At 49.5% G+C, this 16,277-nt stretch overlaps 8 protein-coding genes across 8 annotated transcripts; 6 read left to right on the forward strand and 2 right to left on the reverse strand.

The window, feature by feature from the left end:
• Positions 1–2,260: 2,260 nt before the first annotated feature.
• On the forward strand, positions 2,261–4,220 carry N7529_003128 (GMC family oxidoreductase; the record flags this gene model as incomplete). Its single annotated transcript, XM_057238655.1, has 4 exons — positions 2,261–2,625; positions 2,677–2,706; positions 2,758–3,637; positions 3,690–4,220. 4 exons carry the CDS (start codon positions 2,261–2,263, stop codon positions 4,218–4,220), a joined length of 1,806 nt encoding a protein of 601 aa, XP_057101266.1.
• A 337-nt stretch (positions 4,221–4,557) lies between these two features.
• N7529_003129 (mitochondrial 54S ribosomal protein bL27m) lies at positions 4,558–5,367 on the reverse strand (the record flags this gene model as incomplete). The annotated part of the gene is made up of 1 exon (XM_057238656.1): positions 4,558–5,367. One exon carries the CDS (start codon positions 5,365–5,367, stop codon positions 4,558–4,560), a length of 810 nt encoding a protein of 269 aa, XP_057101267.1.
• A 181-nt stretch (positions 5,368–5,548) lies between these two features.
• lcl2 lies at positions 5,549–6,010 on the forward strand (the record flags this gene model as incomplete). Its single annotated transcript, XM_057238657.1, has 2 exons — positions 5,549–5,726; positions 5,817–6,010. 2 exons carry the CDS (start codon positions 5,549–5,551, stop codon positions 6,008–6,010), a joined length of 372 nt encoding a protein of 123 aa, XP_057101268.1.
• A 583-nt stretch (positions 6,011–6,593) lies between these two features.
• N7529_003131 (scramblase family protein) lies at positions 6,594–8,311 on the forward strand (the record flags this gene model as incomplete). Its single annotated transcript, XM_057238658.1, has 3 exons — positions 6,594–6,964; positions 7,037–7,208; positions 7,268–8,311. The coding sequence occupies 3 exons, from the start codon at positions 6,594–6,596 to the stop codon at positions 8,309–8,311; spliced, it is 1,587 nt and encodes a 528-aa protein (XP_057101269.1).
• A 255-nt stretch (positions 8,312–8,566) lies between these two features.
• On the forward strand, positions 8,567–9,134 carry N7529_003132 (E2 ubiquitin-conjugating protein UBC7; the record flags this gene model as incomplete). The annotated part of the gene is made up of 2 exons (XM_057238659.1): positions 8,567–8,816; positions 8,881–9,134. 2 exons carry the CDS (start codon positions 8,567–8,569, stop codon positions 9,132–9,134), a joined length of 504 nt encoding a protein of 167 aa, XP_057101270.1.
• A 377-nt stretch (positions 9,135–9,511) lies between these two features.
• On the reverse strand, positions 9,512–11,051 carry N7529_003133 (uncharacterized protein; the record flags this gene model as incomplete). Its single annotated transcript, XM_057238660.1, has 7 exons — positions 9,512–9,979; positions 10,051–10,122; positions 10,179–10,259; positions 10,309–10,395; positions 10,467–10,575; positions 10,640–10,706; positions 10,772–11,051. The coding sequence occupies 7 exons, from the start codon at positions 11,049–11,051 to the stop codon at positions 9,512–9,514; spliced, it is 1,164 nt and encodes a 387-aa protein (XP_057101271.1).
• Positions 11,052–11,728: 677 nt separating this feature from the next.
• On the forward strand, positions 11,729–14,050 carry N7529_003134 (terpene cyclase/mutase family protein; the record flags this gene model as incomplete). Its single annotated transcript, XM_057238661.1, has 3 exons — positions 11,729–11,938; positions 11,997–13,906; positions 13,960–14,050. The coding sequence occupies 3 exons, from the start codon at positions 11,729–11,731 to the stop codon at positions 14,048–14,050; spliced, it is 2,211 nt and encodes a 736-aa protein (XP_057101272.1).
• Positions 14,051–14,478: 428 nt separating this feature from the next.
• N7529_003135 (co-chaperone SGT1) lies at positions 14,479–15,980 on the forward strand (the record flags this gene model as incomplete). Its single annotated transcript, XM_057238662.1, has 2 exons — positions 14,479–15,402; positions 15,453–15,980. The coding sequence occupies 2 exons, from the start codon at positions 14,479–14,481 to the stop codon at positions 15,978–15,980; spliced, it is 1,452 nt and encodes a 483-aa protein (XP_057101273.1).
• Between the last annotated feature and the right edge of the window lie 297 nt (positions 15,981–16,277).

A 16,277-nucleotide genomic window follows, 5' to 3' on the forward strand; every position in this document is an offset into this window, starting at 1 on the left:
TAGGCGTTTGTCCGCCGTCTCGCGGCTGGGGAATGAAAATTGGGTCGTTGATTGTGTGCCCAAAAGGTGATAAATAGTTAGTTACTAGGGAGAACTATAAACAGCACCCGACATGTTCAGGTAGTGTCTCCGTTGCGATGAAAAGATCATCGATATAAGCCCGACAGGACTCGCGGACTTCCCGCAGAATGTTGTCGATGAGCCTTTGGACATAGGTAACAGAATTTTTGTTTCCCATGATGACAACCTTTATGATCTCAACACCGCGATGGCTAGCAACACTTTGATACTTAAGAAAGTCTGGGTGAACCCGGCATTGATGGTACCACGCTCCGCAATCGAGGACTATCAGGAACTTTTTCCCTTAGCAAAGCTCCTTGATGTCGTCAATCGTAGTAGATGGGTATATGTCAGGTTCCATGATAGCGTTGAACCCGCGACTGTCAATGACCGTAGGACCCGGTGGTCTTTAAGTGAACAGCAGACACTGGTTCAACCTGTTGAGAGAGGATCTATTCGCATAACTCGGAGGTGTTTGCCCGTGAGTTCTATTTCTTGGTGACGGCCTTTCCTTCAGTCCTATAAAATTGTACTATACAGCGATCTCAAGGCTGGCCACTTCACTCTAGGCTCATATTGACTTCACTCTAGGCTCATATTGACTTCACTCTAGGTTCATATTGTTATAATCTATTTAACTCAGACCTCTCCAAGCTAGTTTCTTCGATTTTTAACTGCTTGGGTCCAGAGCTGGAGATCAAAGGATCCTCTCGCCTTCCATGGCTCCCTGGCGTTGTCCAAATCCTTGGTCAGATCGATTTTTCATTTCTTTAAAACGTGAAGCTGGGGTGGTTCGGTATCCAGTGATTGCCCAGATCGATTGATAGCGTCCATAATGGCAAATTTGAAAGGTCTACGCCTGCATTGTAAGTACATCGTTGTTTTTGAAAGAACGGATTCGGAACCACAGTTATAGCTCCCGCCGCTTAGTGCAGTTATCCGATCACTTATTGAAGAACGACGTCAGACAGAAAGTCAAACATAACTCAACAGGAATCAATTGAATTATAATAAATCTAAATGGGGTTGATAGCACAATCTTATACAATTCTATAAGAAAGAAATAGACTAGCTAGGAACAAATCAAAGGGAAAATTGGAATGCGAAGGTGTATAGAGGCCAGGGGTCAATTGTTTTTATACTCCGTGCTCAGAAATTGAAATACACAAATTTCTATAGAGGATGCCCTAATAAGCGAAGTACACTAGGTTTGAAGATGAAAGCTATTTCCACATTACAATCCTGCGATTTTACCTCCAGTACTATAGCGGAATATACTATAGACTTCAAGCGATCCTGAATATCGAATCTCGGTAGAAGTAAAAAGAGACTACAAGAGATGTAACTAATGATGGAGGAATACATGGTAACTATAGAGCGGTCTAGAATAGGGCATGTTCAGGCATCAATACTAGAGATCAAATGCATTCGACGCTGTACACCTTCGCACTGAAAGTTCTGTGCGTAAGCAGATGTAATTAGTTCGATGGATTTGATTCCCTGAAATTGTGGCGCTCACAAATATGAGCCATTATGGGGTTAGACACCAAAGCATTTCTCAGGGGTTGATTCGGAACAAGACCTGCATAAATCCTGTTTGGAACCCTTGAGTCTCAATATTGGTAAGTGGCTCGAGAAACCGATCGGCTCGGCTTGAAACAACGGCCCCCCCTGTGGATTAGGTTCACCAGTCCCACATCGCTCGATCGGTTGATCTCAATTATGCCTTCAAAACGTTTACCCGAATAGAGACATGTTGGCATTGACACGCTTTGAGTCTCATGGTCTGTGTTCTTGGTCAGGTACAACATAGTAACGAAGGTAAATTTAAGGTTCATCTAGGGCTGGACGGAGGTTAAGCTTGAATTTGAGTAATTGAATTCATGGATAGCACGTAGAATTACCTGATTTCAGCCATCACACTCCTTGTACTCAAGAATTCGGTAATATAGCTCATTGATTGATGAAACCGCACTAAGTCCCCAAGTGCCTAAATTATCATTACTATTTTAAACCTGTTTTGTTTCCATCCCCCGATTGGTAGTATCAATGTTCTCAGTCACAGTCACACATAACAACTTTCAATTACCGAGGCACCTCAATTATGAGGTTATTGGGGTTGTAGTCTATACATATTGACCCTTGCTCGCTCCCACACTGGACGGTTCACGTCAAAATAGTGATCGAAGCATTCGCTCTAATGCTGCTCCAGGCTGTCCTCGTGTCCCTCGCGCTCCAAGCGAGCAGCGTAACAGCTGATAACTTTGAACGGCGAGCAGCTCCTCTTACTGGGCACACATTTGACTATGTGGTTGTGGGTGGTGGCACAGGTGGCAGTGCTCTCGCAACACGACTTGCGCAAAATGACTTCAAGGTCGCGTTAATCGAGGCTGGAGGGTATTACGAGCTCGAATCTCTCGCAGAGGTTCCTGCTGCCGATGTTCTGCCCGTGGGATCAGATCCTAATACGAAATCCCCCGAAGACTGGGGCTTTGTGACGAGAAACCAACCCGGTGCGAACGGGCGAGCTATCCATTATGCTCGGGGAAAGTGTCTAGGAGGATCGTGAGTATCATCTGATGTGCAGATGGGGGCTCAGAACTGATATTTTCACAGTTCAGCATTGAACTTCATGATCTATCAACGGTAAGTTCTCTGGCAGGGTCATTTGTGGCTTCGCTGACCCTGATCATATAGCCCGACACGCGAGTCCATGGAGCGTTGGGCAACTGCAGTCAATGACAGCAGTTACACTTTCGATGAAGTCCTTCCACTATACAAGAAGAGTGTTGACTTCACGCCACCAAACATGAATTACAGAGCCGACAACGCCTCAGCGGACTATGATGATGATGCGTTCGACTCGGATGGCGGTCCATTGCAGGTGTCTTATGCCAACTTTGCCATGCCTTTCTCATCATGGATGAACCTCGGCATGGAGGCAATTGGCATCGACAAGGCGCAGGATTTCAACATGGGCAGTTTAATGGGAGCTCAGTACTGTTCCTCGACCATCGATCCCTCCAACGAACTTCGCAGCAGCTCTGAAGAATCATTCCTCTCCAAGATCAAACCCAGAACCTTGACAACATATTCCAACACTCTCGCAAAGAAGGTGGTGTTTGACGACAACAAAAGGGCAACCGGTGTTCAAGTGAGGGGGGCACTGGGTAACATGGTCACCATTTCGGCATCGGAGGAGGTGATCATCTCCGCTGGTGTTTTTCAGTCACCGCAGCTTCTCATGGTGTCTGGTGTTGGTCCGTCTGACCAGTTGGAAGAGCACGGAATCGAAGTTATCGCAGATCGACCAGGCGTTGGGCAGAACATGTGGGATCACCCTTTCTTCGCTCCTACATACCGAGTGCGAGTGACAACCTTAACCGAGTTTGCTACCAATCTCATCTACGCAGCGGGACAAGTCGTCGGTGGACTGGTCACCAAGAACGGATTCTTGACAAACCCAGTGGCTGATTTCCTTGCTTGGGAGAAGATCCCACAATCCTTGCGCCAAGCTTTCTCCCAAAGCTCGCTCGATAAACTATCTCAATTCCCCAGCGATTGGCCCGAAGCGGAGGTAAGATGATAACCAAGGATGCAATATACAATGGCCACTAACCAGACCATAGTACATCTCTGGCGCAGGATACATCGGGAATGTCTCAAACCTTCTTACAACTCAGCCTAGAGATGGATACCAGTATGCCTCGATGCTCGGCGTGTTGATCACACCTCTGTCCCGCGGCAATGTTACCATACAGTCGGCAGATACCAAGGACCTACCAGTGATCAACCCCAATTGGCTCGACGACGCGGCTGATCAAGAGCTGGCCATTGCCATGTTCAAGCGCATGCGTCAGGCATTCCAAAGCAAGGCCATGGAGCCCGTGATCATTGGCGAGGAGTATAACCCTGGGCCTGAGGTCAAGTCTGATGCCCAGATCCTCGAGTTCATCAAGGATAATGTCATGACGCTATGGCATGCTGCTTGTACTTGCAAGATGGGCACTGAGGACGACGAGATGGCTGTTGTTGATTCTCAGGCTCGGGTTTACGGAGTCGATGGATTGCGTGTCGTGGATGCTAGCGCATTCCCTTTCCTTCCTCCTGGTCATCCCCAGTCGACAGTTTGTGAGTTTGTTTCGAACTTCTCCCTTTGATTCTTGCTGACCGGATGTGCAGATATGCTTGCTGAGAAGATCGCTGCGGACATAATTGACGGTGCTTAATTGGCTTGAATTCGGTACCAAGAGGATATAGCTCTAAAAGTAAATGGTTTTTGGAGGTTCGTTTTGACCTTCAAAAAGAATGTTGAAGTATACCTACATATGTATATATTAGAGTAGGAAGTGGTCAATATGTGAAATAATAATGGTTAGGAAAGTTGATGGGTAAATGCTCTTTCTATAATACAATGAACACCAGATACAAATCCTCATATCGCTACAGAACCCCAGAAGTTATTGAAACAAGACATTATGCACGCAGCAAATGCCCTTATTTCTTGCCCGTCTTCTTCTTGCCCTTCATACTCTTCATCTGAGCAGCCCGCTCGGCTCTCTTCTCACGCTTCCTCCATGCCAACCACCGGTTGCGGCGGTCATAGCCCTGGGAGGTGATGCCCGCCTTCTCAGCAGCACGACCAATCTCCCAATTGGCCTCACGGAACATGTAACCAGGACGCAGTTGGAGGCCGGTAGCGGCATCAACAGCCTGCACATCCGACACTTGGACACCGTTCTCATCAACAGAAGCAATGAGATCAGACTGGCCCTCAACCTTCGCCTGAATCGGCACATCAACCATATTCAGCTTACGCCGGCTGGGCGCATTACGCGGGTGCGGGAGTTGCTCGTTCTTGTCGAAAACAACTCCGATAAACCGGCGCTTCGAGTGCTTCTGCGGGTCGAGGTAGTAGCGGACGTAGCCGGCCTGGGTTGCGTAGATGGTGTGGTCACGACCCATGCCGCAATTTTCACCAGGGAACCAGAGGGATCCGCGTTGCCGGAAAATGATGCATCCCGGTACCACGTACTCGCCGCCCGAGCGCTTCGCTCCGAGACGCTTGCCGGCGGGATCACGCGAGTGTCGATTGGCTGTTCCTTGGGAGGCGTGTGAGGCGTAACGCACTTGTGAGAATGGGAGGAGAGTGCGAGAGAGAGATGGCGTTGGGGTTGTTTTCGGGAATGTGGATGCGGAGAGTGTTCGCAGGAGGGATTGCGGTTGGGTGTGCGAGTGTGTCGACCGGATTGGGGTAAAGGCTCGCTCCAGCGCTCGGAGAGGCGCTAGCACGCGCGGTTTAAACATCGTGAGTTGTAATTGGAATGTTGGGGTTCAACTTGGACGTGGAGCTCCAAAGGGGAATCGAAAAAGTTCGGAGATGGGCTTGGCGTCACGTGAACTTGGGAAGTAGGCCATCTATACCACTTCGACTTCGTCCTCCACATCCACTGGATCGTGGCCTAATTACTCGTTTTATTTATACGCCATGTTCCAAAGCTGGCGCCAAGCCCTCTGGGCTTTTATTCTCCTTGTATCTGTCGCTCAGGCACAATTCAACTTCTTCGATCAAATGTTTGGAAACGGCGAGCAACAACAACGTCAGCAGCAGCGGTCGCAAAACGCCCCTAGCGATAGCGCCCGATATCAGCAGATGTGGAGAGAAGGTAAGTTGAAAATTTGGTGTTTTTCGTCCATGCTAGCGCATGTTTCAATTGCAAATAAAGCAATATCACTGACCTCGGGAACCTCTACAGCGCAATGCGAAAACTACCTCTGCCCCGGAACTCTGGCATGTGTACACTTCCCACATCACTGCCCGTGCCCTCATCCAGATGTTGAAGAGAAGGTCGAATTTGGAGAGGGAAGTGCTGTCTGTGTGTCAAAGGGCGGATATAAGGCAGGCGAATCCGCGCGCAAAATTGAGTTGGCTCGCAAGGGTCTTCTTTGAGAAGGTTGTACATCTATTGAGATTGGCATGCAAAATTACATCCAGCCACCATCAGGCCGTGGGATCCTGTCATGAAATTTGGTGCCGCTGGTCGGATTGTCGCGATTGATATACCATACCGCTTTGAACATGGGCAGCATTCAAAAAATCACAGATATCTATCATACAAAACTCGCGCAGCTGTTTCAACGAAGAACCATAGAACGGGAGCTGTGGTCAGCCCCAGAGCAAGAAAGGCTCCCACGGCCTATGCACAATATAGGAAGGTTTCTCTGGCGCACAGCGATTTTACTAGGATTGAAAAGCTTCTGTGTCCAATTGATAATGATATGATCAATTGAGCCTAGTATCACGAAAGAATCCACAGGCAGGACATATTGTGGTCTTAGAGCGTAGAGCGAAGCCATAAAGCATAGGATGGATGCCGTTGTTATCTCCGATAACCCCGCGGCAGACCTTCCGTCATAATCTTCGGCTTCGGGATCAACTCTTCATCTTGACGCATATCCCCATCCCGCGTCGTTTGCGATACTTTTACACTTTTGCCCTTCTTGTTGTTTTCACCTGGCTCAGAATACCCGATATGTGGAGTATAAGGCTCCGACCACTGCAAAGGCAGTTGGTTCCAGCGCGCACTCGAGCTCTTTCGAGCTTTAGAACTCATGGTTCTCAGCGGGGTCCCCGCAATAGCATCCAGAGACCAGAACTCATCAAGTCTTCAAAGAAGACTGAACCGTCTCAACAGCCCGATCAACCACAATCCGAACCCGCTGCCCCCGAGCCTCAAGATGCTGCAAATCCTAATTACGACCCTTCACAGAACACTTTACTCTCTCCCGTTTATCTTCCAGAAGACCCCCATGGTGTCCTCAAAGAAACTCATCCAGCTACATCCATACTCGCCAACTCAGGATTGGTGGTGCAACGACAAATAGAAATGATGAATATTATGATGTGAGTGCTGCACAATGCATAATTTCCATATCTATGCGAATTTGTACAATTGTCCTGACATGTCTTTTTTAGTGGCTTTGAACAAGCGAACAAATACGTTATCATGGATGCGCAGGGAAACCACATCGGGTACATGGCAGAGCAAGAAAAGGGACTCGGAAATGCAGTGGCACGGCAATCGTTCCGCACTCACCGAAGTTTCGTGACCCATGTGTTTGACCGGCACGAAAATGAGGTTCTGCGAGTATGTTCTGGCAATGGTAATCCTCCATTGTAGCCTGGCTTTGTGACTGACCACCTTAGTTCCATCGCCCATTCGCTTGGATTAATTCCAAGATTCACGTCTACGACCCTCTCGATAAAGCCCCTAATACCTACTCGTCATCCACCTCTGTTGAGGGCGTCTCACCTGGATCCCTCATCACACCTGGGGGCACATCGAATGCACGTATATCACCACTAGAGTTTGATCAGATGCGAGTCATTGGCGAGGCCCAGCAGCAGTGGGCACCCTTACGGCGAAAGTACAACCTTTTCACCTACCACAAGTCGCCCAATCCGGCTACCGACATGGGAACCAGCAGCTCAGGCACTGATGTTTCACAAGGAAATCAGATTCAGGTACGGCCAACATCTAACCAAGACCAGGGCCAATATAATCAGTTTGCCTATGTGGATGAACCATTCCTATCATGGGACTTTTCCCTGAATACGGCGAATAAGCAGTTGATCGGATCAGTGAACCGCAACTTTGCAGGCTTTGCTCGTGAATTCTTCACGGATACAGGCGTCTACGCAATGCGCATGGACTCTGCAGGTCTTGGCACTGAGTCCTCATCTGATAAAGAAGTCCGTGGAATGACCCTCGATCAGCGTGCGGTTATGCTTGCTACCGCTGTAAGCATTGACTTTGACTACTTCAGTCGTCACAGCGGCTCTGGCGGCTTTGGCGGCTTCATGCCTCTCTGGTTCCCCGGTATGGGCGGGGAGGCTGCCGCTGGGGGCGCTGCAGGTGGTGCGGCTGCAGGGGGTGCCGCAGAAGCCGGTGCCGTTGGTGAAGCCGCAGCTGGAACTCTAGGCAGAGCCGGGGCCGCTGGGGGTATGACGGATGGCATGGCTGCAGGCGTTACGGGGGCAGGTGCCATGGCTGGATATGAAGCGATGCAAAGAGGCTACCCAGCTGATACCAATGCACCGACATCGCCTGGTCAGCAGGGATCACAGCCTACAGAGGCCGAGTCATCTGGTTTCTATGATGAACCTGAAGATCCCTGGGGTAAAGAGAATCCTTGGGAAGATGATGATGGAGGCGATGGAGGCGATGGTGATAGTTTCGACTTTTTCTAAAGTCAATCCCTGTATTTTTAAGCATTTGTCAAGAACGACATTATAAAAGTGAAATTATAGATGAACCCACCAGCCGCCCAAACCCCTCCCCTTTTTCAATGTTCTTTGTTATGAGTAGATAGACTGTACATCTCTATGCCCTGATTGGTGTTATCTCTACCGCCCCGGAATTATTCCATCCCCGACCTACATCCCACCAAATCTCCGCAAAGCCATTGTTGCCACTCCATCACACTCCATTACACTCCATCCAAAATGGTGTCCACCGTCGCCCAGAAGCGCCTATTCCACGAATACAAGAATCTCTCCACCAACCCACCAGAGGGTATCACCGCTGGCCCTGTTTCTGAAGATGACATGTTCTACTGGGAAGCTTTAATCCAAGGCCCCGAGGAAACACCCTTTGAAGGCGGTGTTTTCGCCGCAGAACTCAAGTTCCCCCGAGATTACCCACTCAGCCCGCCGACGATGAAGTTCATCGGCGGAGGCATCTGGCACCCGAACGGTACGTCTCCGAGATGCGCTGGTTACACAAATGGCGAATATCTTGCTAACGATCCCGTTCATAGTTTATCCCAACGGCACTGTCTGCATCTCCATTCTTCACCCGCCTGGTGACGACCCAAACCACTACGAACATGCCTCGGAGCGCTGGTCGCCTATCCAGAGCGTGGAGAAGATCCTCATATCTGTCATGAGCATGCTTGCGGAGCCGAACGATGAGAGCCCGGCTAATGTTGAGGCTGCTAAGATGTGGCGTGATCGCAGGCCAGAGTATGAGGCTAAGGTTCGGGATGAGGTGAAGAAGGGCTTAGGTCTTTGAGCTGGCTGTTTAGTGTGACTTGGTCGGTTCTCTCGTTGCGGATGCAGATTAGTAGCTCGGTCTGCTTGCTAGGCGGGGAATCAGGATTTGATGATTGGCGTCAGGGTGCTTTGGTTTTCTTTTTGCATGGTCTGGATGCTCGGTTTGTATAGCGCATTCTGTTCCTTCGCATTGATAGCGAATAAAATACATGCATGCACTTCTATTGAAGGTCTTTCCTTGCGAATCGAGGAATTTGTCTTCGTTCTGTTGTATACTGATTGTCTTGCCTTTGTAATAATTGACAAGTACCAGAGGGCAATCACTAAATCTATCAATGCGATCTATACTCACATATAGTATATTTATACCTCTTTAAATATACACCAAAGCAACCGTCACTCCTGCCGAAACATCTTGCGCTCAATCCACCCCTCCAACCCACCAACACACTCATACAAGACCTCAATCTCCGCTTTCAAATTCAACATCATCATCCGCTGCAATTCTGCGCGCCACTCCGGCTCGGGGCCATCACTCGCCCATACGGGACTATTTCGCAACATGGCCGTGATCTTCTTGCGGTCTCGCATGGCCAACGGGAGAAGAGCCTTGTCGCCAAGAACCTCCGGAACAGCGATTATATCCGATACGCGCAGGCCGAGCCATTGCAGCCGCGGGATACTCAACCGAGCATTCTCGTGCAAGTGCGCTGCCGAGCCGTACTTGTATGTCGACATGATGGCCATCCCGTGAGGGTCGCCGTCCGTGAGAGCGTAGAAGCGGAGAGGTCTGTCTTGGCTCGATGAGACGTTGAAGAGTCTGCGCAGGAACTGCCGCGTTGACAGGTCTGGATAGCCTTTTCCCTGTCTCGGTGACTCTGCGGTCAGTTGGAAGCTGGGGTGGTGACTGATTGCGCAGCGTGGATGCGACTTACCGTGACTAGGAGCCCTTCTCCCGCTATTGCTCGAGTGTAGTATGCGGAGCGTGCGAGTCGGTGAAAGACTGCCTGTGGATGGAGATGGTCAGGCGATGCTGTGTGTACTATTGTCCTGGAACTCGTACCTCTTTTTCAATTACTAGCACCCATCGAATCCGCGAGATGTCGATCTCGTCGCCATCTTCTATGTGCGGGATCAAAGTGTCCTACCATTGAAATCAGCCTGGGTCTTCAATTCTTGCGATTTATGCTTACCTCTGAAGCGGAATGCGCATCAATCACCACATGGGAATCACGGATTAAGCGAAAGTTACCCGCGACGAGGCCTTTTCCTGCTGCTTCCTGAATGATAGCATGCAATGTCAGTACAATGATGTTGCAGTGCCATATCCTGGGTATACGACAATACTGACCACGTTCAGCGCCGCTCGATCTACTCCGATGGTGTATGCCAGATCATCAACGATGCCATCGACTATGTACTGAGCACGAAAGAACTCAGGGTCGATGTAGTAGATATCCCTGAGATGGTGCTCAGCAAGCCTCCATGACTTCAAACGTTAGTTCATGCACAAGGCCAACTCACCTTTTGGAGATCAACTGCCCTGCTCGAATAGCCTGATCCAAGATAGCCAGGATACGAAGAATGACCGCTGGAAGTAGATACGGATGCGTTAGTGTGTTGTGGGAAGAGCCACCCAGCGCCAGAATATCATACTAAACTTCCAGGCTTCATAGGCCGTCTTCCCGGGCCAAGAGTACGTCCTGCTTGCATCAAATCTTGGGCTTGCCTCTAGAGCTCCAGTTAGGGGGTTGATGATGCAAGATGTTGGATTAGCTCGACGTTTGAGCACGACCGAGAGACGTGCTTCTGATGGCGGCAATGTGAGTTCGTGGACGAGGGCCATCAGGGTTGTGTCGATGTACTCTTGCACTGAGGGATCTTGTCCATCGTCCACCTCCAATGGCTGTGGATTTGATGGCTGGGCCTGTGCCATTGGAGTGAGTTGAAGATGAGATGGATGGGTCTTTTGATAAGGTTGGGCAAGGCAACTTATGCAACACACTCCAAGGTTCTATCTATGGCCGCTACATTTTATCGAAAACATCCAATTAGCCACTAGCTGATTGAAGTAGTAATTTATGTATAAAGTATATATAAAATCAGTGTTTTCACTCTATATCAATGGAATTCTGATGGTTTTAGCTGTAGTTATTTGCTAGGCTGACCACCTTATACCTCAACCTAGAGCCATAGTAGTGTTCATTTACTAACGTTAGAACCTAATTATTTTCCTTTTTGTGTTTTATGATTGATCTCCTAATGAATCAACACAATAATATCGAAACATATCATATTTGCTTTTTCCTTCTGTTGTTTTATTCCTTTTTTTGAAGTGGACAGTTAAGGGGGAACAGTAATCAACCACTTTTCATCTGTTTCCCTTTGACACACACACTCGATTCAAAAAGATCTTTTTACATCTCTTCTCTTGTTCTTCTATACATTTTGATCTTCAAATCAACAATCACATGTAAAGTAAAACATTCTTCATCCTACACCGCAGTCGTGATACTGAGATGACTAAGCTTCCCCGGGTTCTACAGCTTCCCACTTGAGCTCCTGTTTATCTTCTCTGCCTAGAACAATTGGTGTGAACCAATTACTTAAATCATGTCTTCAGCTCCTCATATTGGTCCCTGGAGAACTCCAGCTGAGGGCCATCTCACTCCTGATGTCAATGGAGACCCTCAGACCGACTACTCGCGCTGGCGATTGGTCGATGAAGAAGGCCGTCAAACATGGCGGTATCTCGAATCTGATACCGAAAATCAAGAATGGCCTCAGTCAATAGCTGATAAATACCACTTGGGACTGCCGACAGTATTTAACCCCCTACAATTGATCATTATAGTTGCCCCCCATTCTGACTAGGCTATAGGGTCTTCCAGAACTACCAGAGGCCAAAACGCCATTGGATGCTGCAGAGAACGGATTGTCTTTCTTCTCACACCTTCAACTCGAACCTGGTAACTGGGCTTGCGAGTACGGTGGTCCAATGTTTTTGTTGCCTGGTATCTTGATCACTTACTATGTGACCAAAACCCCCATTCCTCCTGAGTATGCGACTGAGATCAAGCGTTATTTGTTTGCTCGTCAGCACCCAGAAGATGGTGGATGGGGTCTGCATATTGAAGGTCACAGCTCCACCTTCGGTACATCTATGAACTACGTGGCACTGCGCTTGATCGGCGTCAATGAGGATGACCCGCGCATGATCAAAGCTCGAGGTCTTCTGCACAAGTTCGGAGGTGCCATATACGGACCTCATTGGGCCAAATTCTGGCTCAGTATCCTAGGTGTGATGAAGTGGGAGGGTGTCAACCCGGTCCCTCCTGAGCTTTGGCTTCTTCCCGATTGGGTTCCTTTCGCCCCTTGGCGGTGGTGGTGCCACATGCGCCAGGTGTTCCTTCCAATGTCATACTTGTGGTCCAAGCAGTGGTCTCATCCTCTGGATGATCTGACGAAGCAGATTAGAGAAGAGATATACACCCAGCCGTACGATTCTGTTGATTTTGCTGCAAATCGCAATTCCATTCACGAAACTGACAACTATTATCCAAAAACTTGGTTGTTGAATGGGATCAATGAACTATTGGTTCGCGTCTGGAACCCTTACCTTCGACTCCCCAGCATTGTCAAGCGGGCTGAAGATTGGACTTGGGAGCTGATTCGCATGGAAGACGAGAACACGAAATACGCGGGGCTGGGACCCGTCAACAATCCTATGAACATGGTTGCCTGCTTCATCCACGATGGCCCTGACAGCTATTCTGTCCGCCAACACCGAGAGCGCTTGAACGACTACATGTGGGTGAAGGGTGAGGGTATGCTCGCGAACGGCACCAACGGTGTGCAAGTGTGGGACACAGCATTCATCACCCAGGCAATTGTCGTCGCTGGCTTCGCTGACGAGCCCAAGTGGCGACCCATGTTGACAAAGGCTCTGGAATTCCTCGACGCTCATCAACTACGAGAGAACGTGCCAGACCAGGAGAAATGCTACCGCCAGCACCGCAAGGGTGCCTGGCCATTCAGCACCAGGGACCAAGGCTACACAGTCAGCGACTGCACTGCCGAAGGTCTCCGGTCAACCCTCCAACTGCAAGAGATGCACAACTTCCCAAAGCTCATTCCCGAGCAACGACTCAAAGACGCCGTCGACTGTCTCCTGCTAATGCAAAACCCAAGCGGCGGTTTCTCAGAGTACGAGATCACGCGCGCCTCACCCAAGGTTGAGTGGCTCAACGCCGCCGAAGTCTTCGGCGGAATCATGATCAGCTACGACCACCCAGAATGCACAACCGCCTCCGTAACGGCCCTCTCACTCTTCAGCAAATTCTACCCCAAGTACCGCGCCTCAGAAATCCAGGACGCAAAAAAGAAAGCCGTCGCACACATCAAGCACGTCCAGCGCGCCGACGGCAGCTGGTACGGCTCGTGGGGTATCTGCTTTACGTACGCCGCGCTCTTCGCGCTGGAAAGTCTAGCCAGTATCGGCGAGACGTACGAAACAAGCGCAGACTCTCGTCGCGGCTGTGACTTCCTGATCGAGAAGCAACAGGCCGATGGTGGTTGGGGCGAGTCGTATCTCAGTTGTGCGACTCACCAATATGTTCAGCATGAGACGTCGCAGGTTTGCCAGACTGCCTGGGCTTTGCTCGGACTTATGGAGGCTGAGTATCCGCACAAGGAGCCATTGGAGCGGGGTATTCGGTTGTTGATGCAGAGGCAGCAACGGAATGGAGAGTGGTTGCAGGAGGCGATTGAGGGGGTTTTCAATCAGTCTTGGTATGTCTTTTTCTTTTCTTGTGTTGTTTGGGCTCAATTGCTAACTTTTCCAGCATGATCTCCTATCCTAACTACAAGTTTTACTGGCCTATTCGGGCTTTGGGCTTGTATAGTCGGAAGTTTGGGAATGCGGAGCTTTCGTAGACATTTTCGGTCAGATTGATGCCTCATAACCTATATATTTAATTAATAATAGAACATATCATGTTTAGCATGTGAATGGAAGATATTCCACTGATACACCTCAACCATTCCAAGTATTGATGTTTTGACTGTTGATAGATATAGCCTCAGATTCAGTGGTCGATTGTCTTTGTGATGGGGGAGGTACAATTCCCAACACGTATAGCTGCATTCTATTAAATGTAGAGCCCACTAGAACTAAACATCATATTTTCACTACAAAACATTGTTCTGATTGATGTTCTATTGTTCTATTGATAGGTATTGTGACTAGATCACCTGCCTGATATGGAAGTAGATACATGTGACGTCATTTGCATTCTTCTACAGACCGTCTTTCTTCTCACGTGACACTCCGCCCTTAATCCACGATCGCTAATTGGATTAGAATGGAACGGGTGGGGATTGTCGGTTTTCTCCGTTCGATTGGTCGGAGCTGCCTTAGCCGCCGCCGTCGTGATTCCCGCAACGAGCGGGACGGTTTACCTCTTCTGCCCATTCCCAGGACTACGTACCAGGAGACACTGCTAGCTCCAGCCGATATCGCAATGAATTCTGCTACTAAAGGCGACGAGGCCTCGGCCATATCGAACTATCCCCTCGCGATCGAGCACTACACCAATGCTTTGACCGAGATGCCCCGCGCCCCGAGCTACTACATCTCGCGCTCCACTGCCTACTCCCGCCTGAAGCCCGCAGACGGCGGACCGAACTTTGAAGCTGCACTCAATGATGCCGAAGTTGCTCTTCGTCTCGCTGTCGACCGTGGAAACCGTGAGCTGATGATCGCCGCTCAAATGCGCCGCGCCATCGCGCTGTACCAGCTGGGTCGTTTGGGCGATGCATCCTATCTGTTTGAAATACTAGAAGCTAAGGTCGGCTCCACCAAGCCCTCCGACGATAAGAATAAGGAGTTTCAAGCTGCGATGGCGCAGGGCGAGCCTGCCTCCAAATCCAAATATCGTACCGAGCTGCCCATCTGGTTGGCTAAGACCCGCCGACAGAAGCCTGAGAAGCCTGAGGGTGACGAAAAGTGGGCTGTGACTGTAAAAGAGATCCCTGATGATGTTGAAATTTTCAGTGTTGCGCAATTGAAGGATCAGTTGGCCGCTGTCAAGGCTGAAAACACACAAGCATCGGCTCGTTCTGAGGAGACCACTGCAGTCCCTCCTCAGAAGGAAACCCCTGCCACCCTCGTCAACCCGGACAACTACCGTCATGATTGGTACCAAAAGAATGACACCGTTTTCGTGACTCTCCATGTGAAGAATCTCACCGACCACGTCTTTTCCGTCAAATTTACTGAGACATCGGTGAGTACTCCATCCGGATTAGTTTGGGCTCAACGCTAATAAAATCATAGGTCTTAGTGCAAATCTCCCTCCCAGAGGGCCCTGACTTCGAATGGACTCTTGCTCCTCTCTACGGCACTGTTCGCCCCGAAGATTGCACGTACACTTTCACCCCCGCAAAGACTGGAACCAGAATCCCTGGAAAGATTGAAATGAAAATGCCCAAGAAGACGGCTCGCAAGTGGCTTCATCTGACAGGCGAAGCTGCCTCGGATGCTACGGCTCGCGACAACTCCGGCATACAAAGTGCCTCTTCTGCTCAAAGTGCCCCTTCCGCTCCCCAATACCCTACCTCGTCCCGTAAAGGTGCCAAGAATTGGGACAAGGTCGCGGACTCTTTGGGCGATGGGGCAAATGATGATGATGAAAATGGCGATGCTGTCGACGGATTCTTCAAGAAGCTCTATGCCAGTGCTGACCCGGAGACTCGCCGGGCCATGATCAAGAGCTACACCGAGAGTCAGGGGACTGCTCTGAGCACCAACTGGTCCGAGGTTGGAAAAGGCAAGGTGAATGCGGTGGAAGACACCCCTAAATAAGGACTGACTGTGCATTTGCTTTTTACTGGTCTCGATTCCAAGCTGCATGAGCGAACGGTGTTTGCGAGATATCCAAGTCTGTTTTATTTAGCTAGTTGCATTCAATCTACTAGCTCGCACGTTCTGTGTCATTGATCCTGATTGATTCAGAATCTTACCTTCACTAAAGACTATCACGAAAACCCGTCAGCACGAAGACACTCAGATTAAATGGTAGGCTGTCAGTCGGTTAGGGCTTATAGTTGTTGTGTCTTATTCGTCCTCCATGAATATTGTATTGCCGCTCGCCCTCCTACA

Source organism: Penicillium soppii (assembly GCF_028829465.1).
Source record: "Penicillium soppii strain IBT 18220 chromosome Unknown utg000003l, whole genome shotgun sequence".
In the NCBI taxonomy this organism is placed as follows: Eukaryota; Fungi; Ascomycota; class Eurotiomycetes; order Eurotiales; family Aspergillaceae; genus Penicillium; species Penicillium soppii.